The sequence below is a fragment of the Botryllus schlosseri genome, chromosome 5 (assembly GCF_051294905.1).
Source record: "Botryllus schlosseri isolate E-star chromosome 5, Bs_hap1, whole genome shotgun sequence".
Classification (NCBI taxonomy): Eukaryota; Metazoa; Chordata; class Ascidiacea; order Stolidobranchia; family Styelidae; genus Botryllus; species Botryllus schlosseri.
Genome location: NC_137240.1, coordinates 11,619,588 through 11,637,642, shown reverse-complemented (window position 1 = coordinate 11,637,642; position 18,055 = coordinate 11,619,588). Strand labels below are relative to the sequence as shown.

Genomic DNA, 18,055 nt, shown 5'->3' with positions numbered 1-18,055 from the left:
CGTCCCTGCGTTAGTCCTTGGTCTGACAACTTCAACGTGAATCCAACGACAGTATTGCCTCAGATAGATATATTGGTCGAATATGCATGGAATATATACAGTAGGATATCGCAGATGAGTCTGGTTTGTAATTGAAATGCACGAGCTGATAAATGGTAAGTCACGTGGTAGCGAGAAGAAAGATATAAATCACGTGATATACGATATGGGCGATGTACCATAATGATGTTGTATCTTACAAAGTGTATGAACCGTGAGAGGGCGCAGGGCGTCCTACATCGCCTCTGCTAAAAAGGCGTGATTAGCGACAATAGAAAATGAAATTTACATGCATTGAATAGCAGTACGATTACGAAACGTAATAATTTCAACATATAACACATAGCATGTGGTGTAACGAGGTAAGGCCGAAGTGTGTGGTTAATAAAGTATTGGTAGAAGGGTGATAACGTCAATTTAAAATGCGATATTGTATGACCGCACTATTTATACAACATGATAGCAATGAAACCGCATAGTGTATTGATAACACGTTAAGGCTAGGTTAGATATAGTCAAAATGGCGAATTGGTTATATCTGAGGCAATTTTTGTATTTTATTTAAAAGAACAATAAATGAAAGAAAAAATATGTTCACAAAGGAATTGACATTGGGTCTGGTGAATGCGTCATACGCTAGAACGAATTGGTGGTAACTCGAAAATGAGTGTCTGTTATTTGTAAAGGCAAAATCCTATAAGCGGAATCCAATGTATGGTTTGGGAGCATATTAAAGTCAAAATTACTTTTCAAATTAATCGAAACACGTGGTATTAGAAGATAGGAAGTAACGAAAGTAGGAAACTGATGTCTGGGTTTTCTAGCGACCAGAGACTGCTTTTATGAGTCAATGGAGTGAAATAGAGAAAATTATTCAAATGGCGTCCCGTAGTCGAACCGCGTAGAATGGCGAGATCTGTGGGAAATTTCTTGAACCATTAAGATTAATGACCAACGGAATAGTCACAAAGACCGGGGCCCGAAATTATGTGAGCCGTATATATTTTCGGCAAGAACAGTCGTATTGACGCATTCGCTAATGGGTAGCCTATACGAATGAATTTTAAAATGCTAATAAGTCCGCATGGGAGAGATAGATACAAGTATATGAATCATAATCGCGTCTATAGGGATTACGAAATTCGCCGCGTTTGAAAAGTGAACAGTCCATCAGTCTTTAGGAAGACCGAATAATTATTTATATACAGTTAAGCCATGCACCGTGGGCCGCGAACCTGCCTGGAATAATTAACAGTCAATGCTCATTGCTCAATAATGATTGTATTTAGATCCAATTAGTTCACTCCGCCAAGGTTAAAACGCGTATCGCCTGTTCTGCGAATATTCTTCACGACTGTCGAAGTCGACTTAAAAGTGCGTATATATAAGTGGTGTTACCAAAGCCATGTTGAACTTGTATGTCCCGAAATATTGACATATGTGGCTGAATCGGAGAGCGGAGGAATGTCGTGTAGTAGTGAGCATTTCGGCAGTACGCGAGACCCGTTGGCAGAAGACGACGAATCTGGGATGCAAAGCAATATCGGCAGCAAATAGGCTATTTCACAAAGTAGGAAAATAATAATAGCAGTAATAGTATAGCCTAATGACAAATTGAAAAAGAAATTAAACACAATAAACACATTATGTGTCAGCGAACCAGATATTTAGTGGTGAAAATCTGCACCGATAGGGATGATACGATAGGGAGTATACGCTATAATGTAAGCGTAAGTGCTAAGTATTGAATCGATTCCATATGTGACGGAGTGACGCAAGGCGTTTATATAAGCCTTGTGAGTAATTTGAGCTTTCAAGTAGAAATTAATAAAAATTTACGTAATCTCGAAGTGAATGGAAATTATGCCGGGTTAGCCTGGTGTATTAATTGGCTCAAAAGTATCTAGAAATGGAATATTCGCATCAAAGCATGTCAAGATGAATGTAATCGTAGCGTAACGCGGGGAATTCGTCATTTAATTATATGACAAAGTAAGTCGTGAAAGTATAGTGTAAAAATTATAAAGAGAATGTAATTACAATAGCCGAAGTCATGACAAATGTGTGTATTGTTAGGTATAGCCTAATGGCATGTACGAATTTAGTGCTGCGAAAACGCAGTCATGTCAAGAAAAGTCCCTAGCGATATGTACGCCGAATGGTATACCACAAATCCAGACATATCGCTGGATCTGCGCGCCATATGCTATCCAGATATAAAAAGGTTTCCGGAAATAAATTGACGTGTGCCGTTAAAACACGTCGCGACAGTTAATGCACAATTGCGTAAGTAAGAATCGTGCCTCACATTAAAAGTATATATATAATATACAGTGACTGTAACGCTTTTGTAAGTACGGACTTCCTAGGTAGATCGAAGAAATGACTCAGATTGCGGTGCGAACGTCAGCATCAGATTTCGTAAATATCGCGAGACTGAGCGCTGTAGACACACGAGTCTAATCACAACACTGACCCCGTCCAACCGCTTGATCAGGGCGGAAGTTCCGGGCCAGGGTATGCAATCCCGTGGCCGACGCTTTGAGAAGACTCGGATACCCCCGGGTCGAAATCGTGCCTTGGATCGCAACACCACCGAAACCACTCTTGATTTCCTAGGTCGGAGTAGCATATATGAATGGGAAATGTCCGTGGCCAAAATATATCACGGGATGTTTAGATAATATTGCGTCCAAATGGCATTGCGGGTAAAATAAATGTATCGTTAATCACATGTAACTAGGTTGTAAAATCTGAGTATGTTAAGATGACATTATCGCAGGTAGGTATTAAGGACGTAAATTACGATGAAAAATGACAATTTGTCAGCGTGTTGAAGAGGCCTTATGTAAGTATGGGTAATTAGAAGTAAGCGAATATGTAAAAGACCTACTATAAAGAAAGTAATAATAAGTCAATGTTAAAAAAAATGGGAAATTAATTCCGTATTCACAAATTCCAGCTTAAGGCTGAGTTATAAGTAATGCAAATATGTGATTAAAATCAAATAACCATTATGAGAAATTGTAGCAAAAGCGAGGCTAGGCGAATACGCGCAATTAGATAAGGTGAATTGAAGTTAGAAAAAAAAATTAATTATGAAATCCCAATTCCCAGTGCTACTGGTATATCTTAATAGTTCATAGCCGAGAAAGAAACTCTCGGTTAAAAAGATTCGATTTTGCCGCGGAATTATCATATAGACTCCCGGTGAAATGTTATGATATAGTCGGGCGAAAAGCCGCGTCAATATTTTTATCGAAGACACATTGACGGTATAGTTACGGTAGGTAAAAAAAGACAGCGCTCAAATACGCGCAAAAGTCAATGTCGCATGAATGACATATGAAATCACAAAAATTAATGTATGAATTAGGTTTAAAGAAATATCCCGAAATTTGGTAGTTATGTTCCACGGAGATGCCGTGAATATAACAAAACGAACAAAAAATAGATTGGTAAATAACCATGGTGATTGGTAGTGATTTACGCGGTAATATGAGGGTAGGAAAACCGCAAAATTTATAATAAAAATCGAAATGGAGTTGTTGAACAATTAAACAACTGTAAGCAAATGGTTTGGTAAACGAGTCAGGTAGGCTAATCGTGCGAAAGTGAAGTTCTATATAAAAATATTGAATAGTGGATCGGTGGTTATTATTAGATTTCGCGGGGTAGAGAAGCGATTTTATCGGGCGGCCAACAGTGAAATTCCCGACGCATAATGTATGTGATAATTTCGTTAGAAAGCCAGACGCTAAGATTCAAATAATAGTTTTTAAGGCCGTAATATAAAAACGAAACCAATGAACAATGTTCTGTCAGTGTCAGAGTATCACTCAAATCTGGTTCTCTGAATGGCATGGCATTGAATATAGGAACACGAACAAGTAATATAATTATATAGAAAGTACGAATCGAGCAATAACGATGAAATTTGCTGCTAGCCGATAAAGCCAAGTGAGATAAATCATTCTCACTGCAAAATGCATTCCCGAAATTCGAAGTCAAATGAACGGATTTACCGTGTAAGGGTGGAAAAGTCCTGGATGGTTCCATATAGCAGTTGTAAGTCAAATTGTGTAGGAGGCGATTCGTCCTTCGTTGAAGCTGAAATCATCTCACGAGTTGGCACCATGTAGAAGAAGTGGGTCGTCTGATAACCTGCTAGAGTTGTAACCTGAGTCCCACGTAATGGGTGGCTGGGTAGATATACTTAGCTCAGGGTAGTAGGCACACGTCCCTGCGTTAGTCCTTGGTCTGACAACTTCAACGTGAATCCAACGACAGTATTGCCTCAGATAGATATATTGGTCGAATATGCATGGAATATATACAGTAGGATATCGCAGATGAGTCTGGTTTGTAATTGAAATGCACGAGCTGATAAATGGTAAGTCACGTGGTAGCGAGAAGAAAGATATAAATCACGTGATATACGATATGGGCGATGTACCATAATGATGTTGTATCTTACAAAGTGTATGAACCGTGAGAGGGCGCAGGGCGTCCTACACCGAAAAGGCGAATCACGACCGCACCCATAAGAACACATGGCGCATCACCGCCGAGAGGGGGGGTCTAAAAAGGCGCATCACCACCACGAGTTTTCAGGCGCGTCACCGCCGCACCCATAAGAACCCCTGCCACCGGTTGTGCGATCTATACTACTACTCCCGCGGAGCAATTCTGAGTATATTGAAATATGGTTATGTTATCCACCAAATTGGTGAGAAATGTTGAGATTTTTTGTAAGAAATACTTCGATTACATAATCTCTTAAGACAGCAGATATCGAGCATGTCCATTGTCCATAGGCCTCACTAATATAGGCCTCATTATATTCATCCGACTGTTGTGTTGTGGTTTCACTCTAGTTACCATTAGGATCAAGTCGGTGACAGTAACACTCTATTTCGAGAACGGGAAGAATCCGCACTAAGTTTAGTGTTTTTTTTTTGAAAAGTGGACCAAAAATGCAATCATTAACAGAAGCGAAACCGCTATATGCAGTTTACGTAAAGAATGTATTAGTTATACAAAATTATATTTCAAATAATTGTTGCACTGCGGTGTCGATTTTTAATTAAAAGGTCCTCAGACTCCAGTAAACCGGAATCGGGATTTAAAAATATTAATAAACAAATTACAACGGCCGCGTTTACAGTTAAATCTTTTATTCATCACTCCTCATACGCCGGGCTAACGCCTGATTACGACTAAAGCAAAGCAAGTATAGAAATATGCCAACTTATATCGTCGTTAGCGTCAGTGACGTTGGTATTCAACTGGTCGATCATCGTATGTTTGCCAATTCCATTGTTCTCGAATAGGAGTGCTGCCACTTGGTAGACTGAATAAAACCACTATGATCCGTGGTACATTGGTACAATGTAGGCTAATGTAGGCCTAGGCTACTGGTATCTATATCTTCTTGATGATAGAGTATTCAAGTGAAAAGATGGGACATGACATGGGGATACATTTTGGGATCAGTTGAATGGTGCGGCCCGCGAGCTATTTGAAGGTTTGAATCCGGCCCACGAGGCAATTTGAGTTTGACACCCCTGGTCTAATCAATCAATCAATCAATCAGGTTTATTAATATTTTCATCGTTTCAAAACATCACAAGACTGCGATACAATGAAAAGATAGGAAGGTGTCGAAACAACATGGAGTAGCCTTTAAGATCAGACACCCACCTTAGCCTCTAGGCGAAGTAAATAAGAGGCATGCACACTCAGGGCCGTAACAGCACTTCGTCAGGCCCCTCCTAAACGTTGGTCTTGGGCCCCCCACATAATGATGAACCCAACCTCTGGGCGGCTTCGCCCCCCACACCCCCCTCACGCTATCCGCTGTTTACCATGATACTTATCATCTACATTGGGGGCCTTTCACTGTGTCAGATTTTCTTGCCTAGACGCGCGAAGCGCGAAAAAGTTATATAATTCATGATTGAATCGGCCAATATGATCGGGAATTGCATATATATTGCTATCAATTTTTATCCTCTCACTGATCACGTAATCAGATTTACAGGGGAGGTGTGTTTGAAAAGGTAAGACCCCTCACCTTCGGGCGTATACCCGTTGGCAGGAAGAAAACAGCACTTCATCAGGTCCCCCAAAAAAACTTGGGTCTTGGACTACCATAGGGTGATAAACCTACGCCCAATCACGATGTTCGCTTTTGCCACGAAATTAGCCGTACTGTGCAGTTGAGGCAGCGCCAAGCGCGAAAATTTTCGATAAATCATGATAAAATCGGTCAAAAAGATAGGGAATTGCATATCTATTGCTATCAATTTCATGTCCTCTCTGATCACGTAATCAGATTTACCGGTAGACTTGGGTGAGGTGTCTTGGGAACTGTAGGGCCCTTTGATATGACTCCGTAACATGATGTTATTTAGTGACCTCCTGTCTGCTATATTAAAATATATAGAATCGCCCAAACGTAGGCTACTAAACTAAAAGACCCCTCCCAATTGGGGGTTTTGGGGTGCGGCAGTTACGGTCCTGTGCACACTGAATGAAAAGTAATGCAATATAGAGAATATCAGACGCAAGCAATGATATATATCATTGGACGCAAGCGACAAAATGAGGTGGTTCTCAATTAGTCAAATTTTGAAATTATGCGCAAAATGATTCTAGTTTATAGCAAACGATCTGTAATCTAAATCGGCTCGATGTGAAGTTTGTACACTTGACAAATCAAAATTGATGCCATGCCCACAATCACCACTTCCCTAAATTTGCTTTACCCGACATATTATCGCGTGCCCTGAAGGCTGAATTCAGATTTGCACAAAACTGATCACGAATGTCATTGGACCATGACAAGACAACTCAGCTGGCGGCTCACCACCGCTCATCTCATCTCGCTCAGTCAGCTGATTTTGTTTTACCTGGCTACATCCGGCCAACATGATGTTAATGATATTCAAAGATATATTCTCGAAGTAGTCTAGAAAATGATTTGAAATGCACGTGCATGTAATATCCGATAGATTTCAAGATGTCTTCATATTGAAGTCGATTTAAATATTATGGGTCGCCTTGATTATAACATTGCCAAAAACATGAGAAGTCAAATTCATACATAATGAGGACGGTCAGATTGTCAGAATAATACAGCGTGCAACTTTGTAATCATGATTTTTTGGGACTCGAGGTGTTCGACTGATCCTAATTTACTTTATTTACCTGTCATGCACTTGACCCCCGCTATAAACTCGTATTGATATTTAAATGCTTCTTTCGTTTCATGACTTTGAAGTATCTAGTCTATACCATCGGGTTTTATATGCTTACTTCTAATGAATTCTCTGCGGTTCAACTGTGTTCTCGAAGATACTGTCCAGCATGGTGAAAAGTGTGGTAATCTGTTATCTTATCTTACTTTGTGACAAAGTGTTATGTCATGGGGGTCACGAGGAAAAAGGCTCATCAGCCGGCACATCAGCATGTGATGATGGGAAGGTAAGATTAATTTATTATAAAAATAGGACAGAGTTGCAGTCAAATTTGAAGTCTGGTCATGGGCATACTAAAAACACCAACTGGTGCAAGATACCAAGATTCCACTCCTAACGAGCACTTGAGCAGAGTGTATACTGTGTCTTTTAATACGTGGCTTTGCCTATATATGATACTATTGTAGGCTCTAAAATTTGTCGTACCTGTCTACCGTCCGGAAAACGTAGACAGGTAGACTGCATAGAGAATTGTCTCTTGTTTTACTGTTGAGGGACTTCATTCCATGTTGAGAACTTTTTCATTTTATTTGCTACATTAAAACCAAATCTGAGTAATCGCTTATTGGTTGTTTGTGCTTTAGACTGGAATAGAAATTGATTTATATGCGGAAAAAGATTGGCAATGTCACACCGATTATTGGCCTGTGAGTCAATGGTATATGGAGAATCAGAGGTGCTACACACTTGAACGAGTAAGTACTAACTAGGCTGTTCTTACATCCTCATTGGGAGTAAGCAGGGTACTGTAGAGTATCCAATAATGCAGTCCTTCGCAACTTTTGTGCCATGTCACCGTTGTCTTTGTCAAGCCGAAAAACTAGGCATGGATTAGATTTAATGCTTTTGAAGAAATCCTCGCGTAGCAGCAGTCCGTTGTGTGCTCTGTATGATTATTACCTAGTACTAAGCAAAGCCATTCATTGTCACCATCACACAAGCATCCTGATATTTTGAAGGTTGCCTCGGTTTGTTCACCGAGTATTCAGGGCATGAATTGACCTAAACCAGTGGTTCTTAACCTTTTTTCCTGCAGCGCCCCTTTCGAAAATTGTCAAGGTCTGCCGCCCCCTTATTTTAAGGACAGCAGTAAAAACAAGGGGTAAGAGTTCGAAGTCTGGTCGGTCTTTCCGGGTTGACACTTCACTATTGGAAATAGCTTGAATCGTGCCCAAGGACCAATCGACTAATTAACGCTATGATAATTGTATGACTGTATGTGCTATATTCGCAATCAAATCAGCCTTGATTTGATAACAACCATCCGGTGCGGGCTCATACCTTCCGTTCTATCAACTTCAACATTACTGTATTCCAAACAAAGAAAACCATGCTATATAACGTTCATGTAAGGTTGCGGGTGACAACACCAAACAGTCTTATCCTTCATGATGCGATGAAGAAATATTCTGAAGATTTAATTTTGTAGCTCTCAAATACAAATATATTTAGTTGATCATTTTGCTCAAAAAGCTTTAAAGCATCTGTAATGTACAAAGGGCTCTCACTCTCGCTCTTAAAATTGGTGCAGTTAGGGTTGCATTTAAAACAATCGGTGTTTTAAAACACTTTGTTTAAAACATGTGAAAACAAATGCCTTTTTGAAAAAAACATTGTTTCTTTTTTCAAACGTTGTCTAATTGTGCCATACTTGTGTAAATGCGCTCGAAAAACCATGTAATATGAGCCTACAGACGATTCGCACAAAAAATAGCCAACGCATACGATGTGGGGTGGCTGGAACCCTCGAAATCGTCATCGGTTCAACAGTTTTTGCACCTAGATATAGATCATTGGTATGGAATAGGTGTTTTGATGATGATGACCGCCAACCGGAAAAATGCTACATAACGATGTAGTCCTGGTTAGAAGCCCTTTTTGTCGAAGGAGCCATATTTACCCTATGTTTTCACTTGTCATTGCCAATCCACTGTGATGTCACAATTAAATATTCGTGACGTGGCTAAAAAAACAGCAACAAACAAGGGCCTTGTTTTAAGCTTGTTGTTTTAAATTGATCTTTGATTTAAATGCAACCCCAGATACAATGGCTTTTTATTTGACTGCGGCACGCAGTTTGCTGCGGGATAAAATACCTAGTTCGAAACATTTTGTGGAAAATATAATAATAATCGTTGATTTATATTTTGCATCTAAACAAGTCACACACAATGTATAATGCGATAAGACACAATGCGATGTCATGAACAGATAAGAGGATGTCGAACGTCACGCAGTTGCGATCCTTTTAATCTAACATCCACCTCGGCCTAGAGTTCCTTATGTCACAGTTCTTTTGCGATGTTGGTCTTATTGAAGCCGCGGCCCTTTCTACTAGTTCTTTCCATTCCTTGTTAGTGCTTTCTTTCGTCGGGTCTTTTTCTGGGCTTTTTTGTCACCGTAAGAACGGGGGAAGAGGGATCCAGATAAACCTCCGACGGGAAGCGAACCGGGTCAGCCAGATTAGTAGGCGCTTTTCGTCACCACTACGCTATCTCCCCCGCCAAATAACCCGAGGTAGCGGGATAGTAGTATTTTAATATGGGATTGGCGATCTAAAAGTATGCGCAATTCATTTTAAAATGAATTATAATTAACCACAGCATACATGGAAACATGTTGCAAACATGGCTGGTTTACATTTTGCGCATATCGCGACGAAAAATTTCGAGATTTGACATATTTTGTCGAATGTTACTTTGCAATGAGAACTCGGGCATATATAGAACTGTTGTTGTACTATGTCCCTACTGCACCCTCTACTGCAAAGCCATTTTTCTTCAGCGCCACCCCTAAGCCCAGCGCCCCCCATGTCGCCCTAATGAGCGTTTCCACCCCCTTCAAAATTCAAAACACCCCTTTGGGGCGCTGGAGACAAGGTTTAAGACACACTGACCCAAACTTACTCGAGCATTGAGGCATATCTGACATGCTATAAGAGGATCTATACGGTACTGTAAACTGTATAGGCAAATAATTTTCACCAAACCAGTGAGCTCATTCTTTTCCACAAATTCGTGTTCATTGTTCAATATTTGAATCGCTTCAACTTCTTACTCTTGATTTAGGTTTGCTTTCCAAATAATCTAACTCTCGTGTTAAGTAACATTTCCCAAAATGGCACATCCATGTTTGTTGATTATATGACGTAGCTATGTTGGACTTTAGTACCAATAAAACTTTCCCAAGTTTAAGAAAGCCTGTTATTGATTTTGTCACTAAATGTAACAAAAGAGCATTTCTGTTTGTTATAAAATAAAGCAATCCAATCGCGTTAGGCTTATGTTGTCATGAATAAGAGAATAGCCTAGTATAAAAGTTTGCTGCAAATGATTCCATTATACTCATGGTGTTTATTCTGTACAGGCATATCATGTCTGCGTCAGCGATGACATAGACAGCTTGTATAAAGCAACAATACCCCACAGTGGACCTCACAGACCAGTTTGGGCACAGTACGGAGAATATAAATACCTACCGCCGGGGAGATACGTACATAATCTTGAGGTGAGCTTTAGCTACTATTCTCACATACCTCAAATAGCTAAGTACAGTGCATTGAAAAACTTGATCTTGCATAGCCTGTAAAATTTCAGTTACTTGCATTGCGATTCAAATTCAATGTATTTATTTTTCACAGCATGATGCTGTTGTCTTTATGTATCACCCATGCGCTAATCCCAGAATGGTGGATGACCTTCGTCGTACGGCTACCGGCTGTTTGTCTCGTCACATAATCACAGCTTTTCCTAATCTGACCATGGAATATGTGAGTCAATTTCCTTGTTTTCGTTTTGTGCTGGATCTACCTGTATTGTATGAAATATATTCCGCTGACTGAAAATAATCAGAGAAATCCAGCTAGTTCTCAAATGGAGATGTGTTTTCATCGGCAACATCATCGAAAAACGCTCGACAAAGTTGGTTTGACAAAATGACCTCGTAAACTTCTAGTTTGATGGCCAGCACCATCAGAATTTTGATGCAAAAATGGTTGCGCATACGGTAGCTTTGCCTGGCGATAGTTTCATGAGAAATTGCCATCATGTTTATTTTATTGTGTCTATTACTATTTAGTGGGTAGACTACTAAAAACCAGCTACGCAACACGGCTGACGCCTACACCCATATGTAACTTGGAGTATTATATTGTATATCGATCGACTTTCTAGGTCACTGTGTGTGGATACCAAAATTGAGGTAAATTTTGTCTAAAACATAGAACAAGGTATCAGGTATGCACTTCTTGTGATATCTCTTCCATCTTGATTCGTAAATGCAGATTTGGCTCAAGGAGTAGACTTACGTCAATGCGCTCCCTGATATCAAGCTCGAGGCATAAACATATTACCGATTTACCGGTATTGTAACTCGCATGCTGCACCAGGCTCCAGTATTCACTTCACAGTTCACACCAGTGCACGGACTGGTATTTAATTTGACAGTTTCCATGCTATGAGGTATTTATAAACACAATAGATCATTCATATTTTCATACCGTGTGCGTGTGTTTCTATTTATTTTTGTTGTTAAGTGTTTTCTAGTGGGCTGCTTCATGATCTCGTTATGATGACCACGAATCTTGCTACTCGTTGGTACATATTTCATTAAGTAACAAAAATCGTTGGTAGCTTGAAGACGTTTAATTTACTAGTGAAGTAATTAAGTAGGCCTACACTTCATCTTCTATCAGGATGCTATGAGTTTTGTATTGCATACGACTCTATTTCTACAATAAACCAAGCAATTTCACATCTCCATTTTATGGTATTTCCAATCAAACTAGCCTCAGGCTTACAGAATGGATTCAGATTGTAACCGCATCATTGTAGTGCAGTGCTCAATATTTTCTTTATCACAAGGGTGTCGAACACATTTTGATGACGCGTCACTTCACCATAATATAAGTTTTAATTTGCCAAGTGTTCAGTAAATGCTTTTCACACGAATATAGAATGCAGCCGCAATGCCACAGTCCTAAAAACGAATGGTTTCCTTCCTTCTCACAGCCATTTGCAGTTGTCACATATGGATGCGTTTTCCGCATGTCGAAAGTTGATCCTGCGGCGATCAGGAGCTGGGTCCGTGGTCGCTTTGGAAAAAGCCCCGAACCGGACGTTTATGGCAATGGGAAGTACAATTACGGATTAATTAACCCGGCTCCAGAGAGAGACAATTATGACTATGATGGCGAATCATCTCCTTTTTGCCCGGACGAAGATTTGCCGGCACCACCACCGCCACACTACACTGATAAGGTAACAGATAAACATCACCACCATTCGACCTTCTTAGGTGGAGATGTTTCAAAATAAGCTCAATTTTTCTTCGTTAAATTCATTTTTCTCTGCCAGAATTTTTTGTGTTGAGCCAGCTGGGCCGTTATGTGATGTGTATTATGCGCAGGTCGTCCGGGTAGCCTACTATTTATCCACTGATATGGGAAGTGTCTTTGATTACAAAAATTCGGTGTTGCTACTCAATGGCAAAGGCAACGTCTACATATTCCATCGGCATGTTTTTATCTCATCGGAAATATTAATGAATATGAACACACTGATAAATGCAAGAATCTGCTGTATCACATTTGATCTTTTGTTCTCTAAATTTTTAGATCGTTTTTTCATAATACAGTACAGTTCTTTGTTTTGAGGAGATAATTGCTACTTACTATCTATTTAAACTTGAACAGATTGCATACCCTCCATATTAGCGGCATTGACCATCGACAAGTTTACGCAACCTATGTAGCGCCATACAGCTCAAACATGGGACCGCACAATTACGGCCCATAATAATAATATTTCCGCTTTGTAACTTGGGATATCATAGGCTTCTCCTATTCCGTTAAATGCCCAAGGTTGTCTTTTTTCAAACCGCAATACTATAATGTGAACACAGGAACTGATTCCATGTTTGTGAATGTGCTAAATTTGATTGAAATCAATTTGAAATATAAGAGTCAACCCACCCTTGCTCTGGTGTCAGAAGTATTTCTGTTCAAGGTGGTTTAAACATTTCGCATACTGACAAAATGTTGAGTTACTCGCATTCAATTCAAGAGATTTTTAGGCAGGGTTGTTACCATGTGGCATGTTACAACCAGTTGCTAAATCCGTGTTTTGCGTCATGGTTGCATTTGATTTCCTGGTATCATCGCCTGTCACTCTTTTACGCGTTCGGATTTGACCATTCGATCTTGTTGCAATTGGTTTACAGTCATGAATTGATCCACAACAACCTTATTTTCCAGGCGATTCAGAATTCGTTGGAAACCAAGACCCTACCAGAAGTGAATCAGTTCATAACCGACAATCCTGTCCCAGTCAGAAGTAGCATGCCCGATCACAATAATATTCCAAATGCTCCAGACGTTGACAAAACGTACTGGGATCCACTTCGAGCCTGGCCAAGTCAAGCCAACGCGTACACAGACTCTTTACACACTACTTTATCGTACAAACCCATCCAGGCCGAAAACAATTATAATGCAGTCACAAATGAAATTGTAGCAAGTCAAAAATCAAATCTGAAATCAAGTACAGTGCTTGGCGTGGATGAGATAAAACCCGACTCGCGTGGTATCGATACTGCAACTTTATTACGAAATTCCAACATACTAACGCAAGAGCCTTTTGTGGAAACAACCCTATCCTCGAATCATGACAATATCGATTCAAAATTGTTCAATCAGGATGTTGACATCACCACAACACACACCGATTCAATGGACGATAACAATAGTCACAGGCAAGCAAGTACAATGCCGGAACCAACTTTGAAATATGAAGGCGTGCAGATGGAGGATACTTCACAAAACCTCCCGGATACTGTGAGCACTATTTCAACACCAGATTGGCATGATCAGAAAATCAATGAAGACAAGAAACCCTATCACTATAAAGATGAAGGCGTGCAGATGGAGTATAATTCACAAAACCTCCCGGATACTGTGAGCACTATTCCAACACCAGATTGGCACGATCAAGAAGACAAGAAACCCTATCACTATAAAGATGAAGGCGTGCAGATGGAGTATAATTCACAAAACCTCCCGGATACTGTGAGCACTATTCCAACACGAGATTGGCTCGATCAAGAAGACAAGAAACCCTATCACTATAAAGATGAAGGCGTGCAGATGGAGGATAATTCACAAACCCTCCTGGATACTGTGAGCACTATTCCAACACCAGATTGGCACGATCAAGAAGACAAGAAACCCTACCACTATAAAGATGAAGGCGTGCAGATGGAGGATAATTCACAAAACCTCCCGGATACTGTGAGCACTATTCCAAAACCAGATTGGCACGATCAAGAAGACAAGAAACCCTACCACTATAAAGATGAAGGCGTGCAGATGGAGGATAATTCACAAAACCTCCCGGATACTGTGAGCACTATTCCAACACCAGATTGGCACGATCAAGAAGACAAGAAACCCTACCACTATAAAGATGAAGGCGTGCAGATGGAGGATAATTCACAAAACCTCCCGGATACTGTGAGCACTATTCCAACACCAGATTGGCACGATCAAGAAGACAAGAAACCCTACCACTATAAAGATGAAGGCGTGCAGATGGAGGATAATTCACAAAACCTCCCGGATACTGTGAGCACTATTCCAACACCAGATTGGCACGATCAAGAAGACAAGAAACCCTACCACTATAAAGATGAAGGCGTGCAGATGGAGGATAATTCACAAAACTTCCCGGATACTGTGAACACTATTTCAGCACCAGATTGGCATGATCAGCAAAGCGATGAAGAAATCAGTGCAATCGCCAACATGAAGCCCTATCACTATAAAGACACAGAATCAGACACACGCTACGAACACGTCGATGCTACAAGTGCATCAAGAGCATTTGATAATCTGGACAACAAGAACAGTGCAGATGCGTTTAATTTTGCCGCGACGCCACCCCATGACAATTTCTTAAACCCACAAACTGCCAATAGTTTATCGATTAAAAATGGCTACGACGCCACAAGATTTCAAGGGATGATTCGCAACAACGAACAAGCCGTCGATATCCACGACTTAGACACTGCTGATAGCCAAAATATAGATCAATCATCAATAATTTCCAACACCAATCAAGGACAGGACGACATTGCCACGAAATCAAGCACCGAATCTACACCGGTCGAGGTTCTGACATCAGAACGCTCGTCGTTATCGTCTGTGTTTTTCATGGCAATTCTGCTTTTTGCGGCCGGTATTGCGATGGGCTGCCTCGTGATAAGGTGCTGTGCGAGACGCAGTTTGGAAAACCTGCAGGAAAGCAAGGTTTGGCGGGATCACGACGGATTGGGCTCTTTCAATATTGCCGGTGAGATTTTTCATCCTATCTGCATATTGAGATGTCTCCTGATTTTGAAGGAAATGTGTTATAAGATCTCGTCCTTACAGGTTTTCACTTTATTTTTAAGAATTCGTTGAACCGAATGCACACGATATAGATAAAATAATAACATCTTGGTTGCTTTCACACCTTATTTAACGTCCACTTGCAAGCAAAATTTATAATGAGTATGACCGATTCTTTTGGACACAGCATGTTTCGTTGAGTTTTCTGTCTATTTAAACTTGTACCTAACAGGTTCTGAAGCAACACTATTTATTTAACCCACACTATTAATTCTTTTGCACTTCGGATATTGTAAGGTAGAAAGCAGTTTTTGGGTAGCATCATTTTCACAAGTGAAATTGTCATAACAACCGGTCAAAATAGCCCACGTATCATAGAAACTGAATACTTGTTCAGAGAGTGTATCTCTTTGTAGTGTCATTTGTAATTTTGTGTTGCTTCCGAAAGATGTAACTAACTAACTTTCAATTTGGAAGGTAGCCGACGTCCAGGTGACTATTAAAACTGACACTGGGCAAGGCTATTTTTTAAAACTACTTTATTAATTTTTGGCCCTGTCATTTTTCAATTCTACTCCAATTAGTTTGGTATATCTTTGAAATTGCTAGTTCTACATAACTTGAAGTAGAAACTTTATCGCATTATTTCTACTTAACTAAATAACTAGCATTGCTTTGTGCTTTGACCAACTTCAATCTTTGACACCGTTAGAAGTTGCTTTTACTGTATTTAACTCAAGTCACACAGAATGGACCATTCCAATTTCCGTGTAGGACTCGCATCCGTCAGATGTCATGGCTACTGATCTAAGACTAGAATTTCATATTATCCGCTTAATTCCTGCCACATTGTGACCATTTTGTGTACTGCATTTGATTTATAGAATGATCTTTCCATTGCAGCTATTGTACGAAAAAGGCCTCATTTCTCCAGGCGGGGAGTATCTTACGATAGCTACCAAAAGCTCGAAAATGGCTTTTCTGATGATGACAATTTTGCCTAGCGACTAGGCCAGACCTGCGGCTTACACTTTGCTGTATTATTATAACTGATTCATCGACGCCCTTCTTTGTTTATAAGTGTCTTACAGACATTTCCTTTCGTATGTGTTTTTAACATCCACGACAAATTGCACTTGTTTTACTTACTGCAATCTGGTACAGCAGCCAACTATTTCACAGGCATGATACGACTAGTACTTGCCTTTGAGTATTCGAATGAGATTTCTTTTTATCAGCGAATTTCATATCTGACATCATGTAGTGAATTTATTTAATCATGTATTTCTTGTTTTCTTTATAACACTGGTCAGTTTCTGATTTAGGACTTCAGTCCAACTTGCCTTAAATCGCGTTCCTGATATCTATTTCTCAAATAGCAGACTCTCACTTCATTGTAATTCTTAATTCTTTATTTTGCCTGCACTGACTTTGCTTGCCATGGGCTTCGTAAAGTGCTCCTCCACATTCTGATCAATTGCGATCATATATTTCATACTCGAGTCAACACAGCCCGATTTCTTCGTCTTTTCACGCTATACTCGTTACTAGACTGGTTTGAGAATCTGTTAGTTGAGGCATCAAATTTTCCACAATGAATATCTTGAACACGGGCGATAGTGGACCCTAATTTTTGATGTTCAGAACGTTGAAATTTAGTGCTCTGCCACATCCTCAACGTTCTTGAGACCAACGATATTGATTATTTAGTAGAATATAACAGCTGTTTACACTCCGAGCTCCCAGTATCCTCCCACAGTGTCTGTGTTGTAGGATCGGTACTTTTTCTATCAATAAAATTGTGCAAGTTCTTGTGCGGCGGAAAAGTTGTTGGTGGTGGTGGAAGTAGCGGGTAAAATGCTTAAGATGAATATATTATTACGGAGCACTGAAATGACTGGACCCAGAATAGTTATAGAAGAAAGTTTATGCAGAAGTCAGGTCTTTACAATTGTGTAGTTTAACTACCAGGCAATCATAGACATACCAGTTTTAATAAGATCACTATGCCCACAAGATTGCGATGCAACGAAAAGATAGGAGAGAGAGAGAATTTATTTGGTTCCATGAACATTGAGAATACATAAAAAGCACAGCATATATAATTTAATTCAGAACCAGGCTGTAGCGAAGGGGTCGAGAGATCAACAAGTCAGCTACAGCCTGAAAGGATGGTTGTAATATGTAATAGGAAGGTGTCGAAATGACTTGGAGCAGCCCTTGAAATGGTGAGTTTCGAATCCACTTATACTGGCGACCTGGGTTTGACTCCCGCCGTCATAGGTTTGTCTGGGCTCCTCTTACCACGCCACAAAAACGTACTCAAGAAAAAAGTGAATGGAAAATTCGCATAGAATGGACCTCTGACCGA

The 18,055-nt window shown here is 40.1% G+C and overlaps 1 protein-coding gene and 1 long non-coding RNA gene across 2 annotated transcripts; one reads left to right on the top strand and one right to left on the bottom strand.

The window, feature by feature from the left end:
- Positions 1-52: 52 nt before the first annotated feature.
- On the bottom strand, positions 53-4,559 carry LOC145439774 (uncharacterized). The gene is made up of 2 exons (XR_013915346.1): positions 4,065-4,559; positions 53-1,564 (listed from the first exon to the last, which is right to left on the bottom strand). It is a non-coding gene; the product is annotated as an uncharacterized LOC145439774 (long non-coding RNA).
- A 2,421-nt stretch (positions 4,560-6,980) lies between these two features.
- Positions 6,981-17,510, top strand: LOC145439732 (uncharacterized). The gene is made up of 7 exons (XM_080317337.1): positions 6,981-7,527; positions 7,886-7,996; positions 10,668-10,808; positions 10,942-11,070; positions 12,311-12,559; positions 13,555-15,646; positions 16,588-17,510. Exons 1-7 carry the CDS (start codon positions 7,411-7,413, stop codon positions 16,686-16,688), a joined length of 2,940 nt encoding a protein of 979 aa, XP_080173463.1. The 5' UTR covers positions 6,981-7,410; the 3' UTR covers positions 16,689-17,510.
- The last annotated feature ends 545 nt before the right edge of the window (positions 17,511-18,055 follow it).

Coding starts and splice junctions, on each gene's coding strand:
- LOC145439732 (XM_080317337.1), top strand. CDS start 7,411: ATGGTGAAAAGTGTGGTAATCTGTTATCTTATCTTACTTTGTGACAAA. Junction 7,528..7,885: donor CAGCATGTGATGATGGGAAG/GTAAGATTAATT, acceptor TTTGTGCTTTAG/ACTGGAATAGAAATTGATTT. Junction 7,997..10,667: donor GGTGCTACACACTTGAACGA/GTAAGTACTAAC, acceptor TATTCTGTACAG/GCATATCATGTCTGCGTCAG.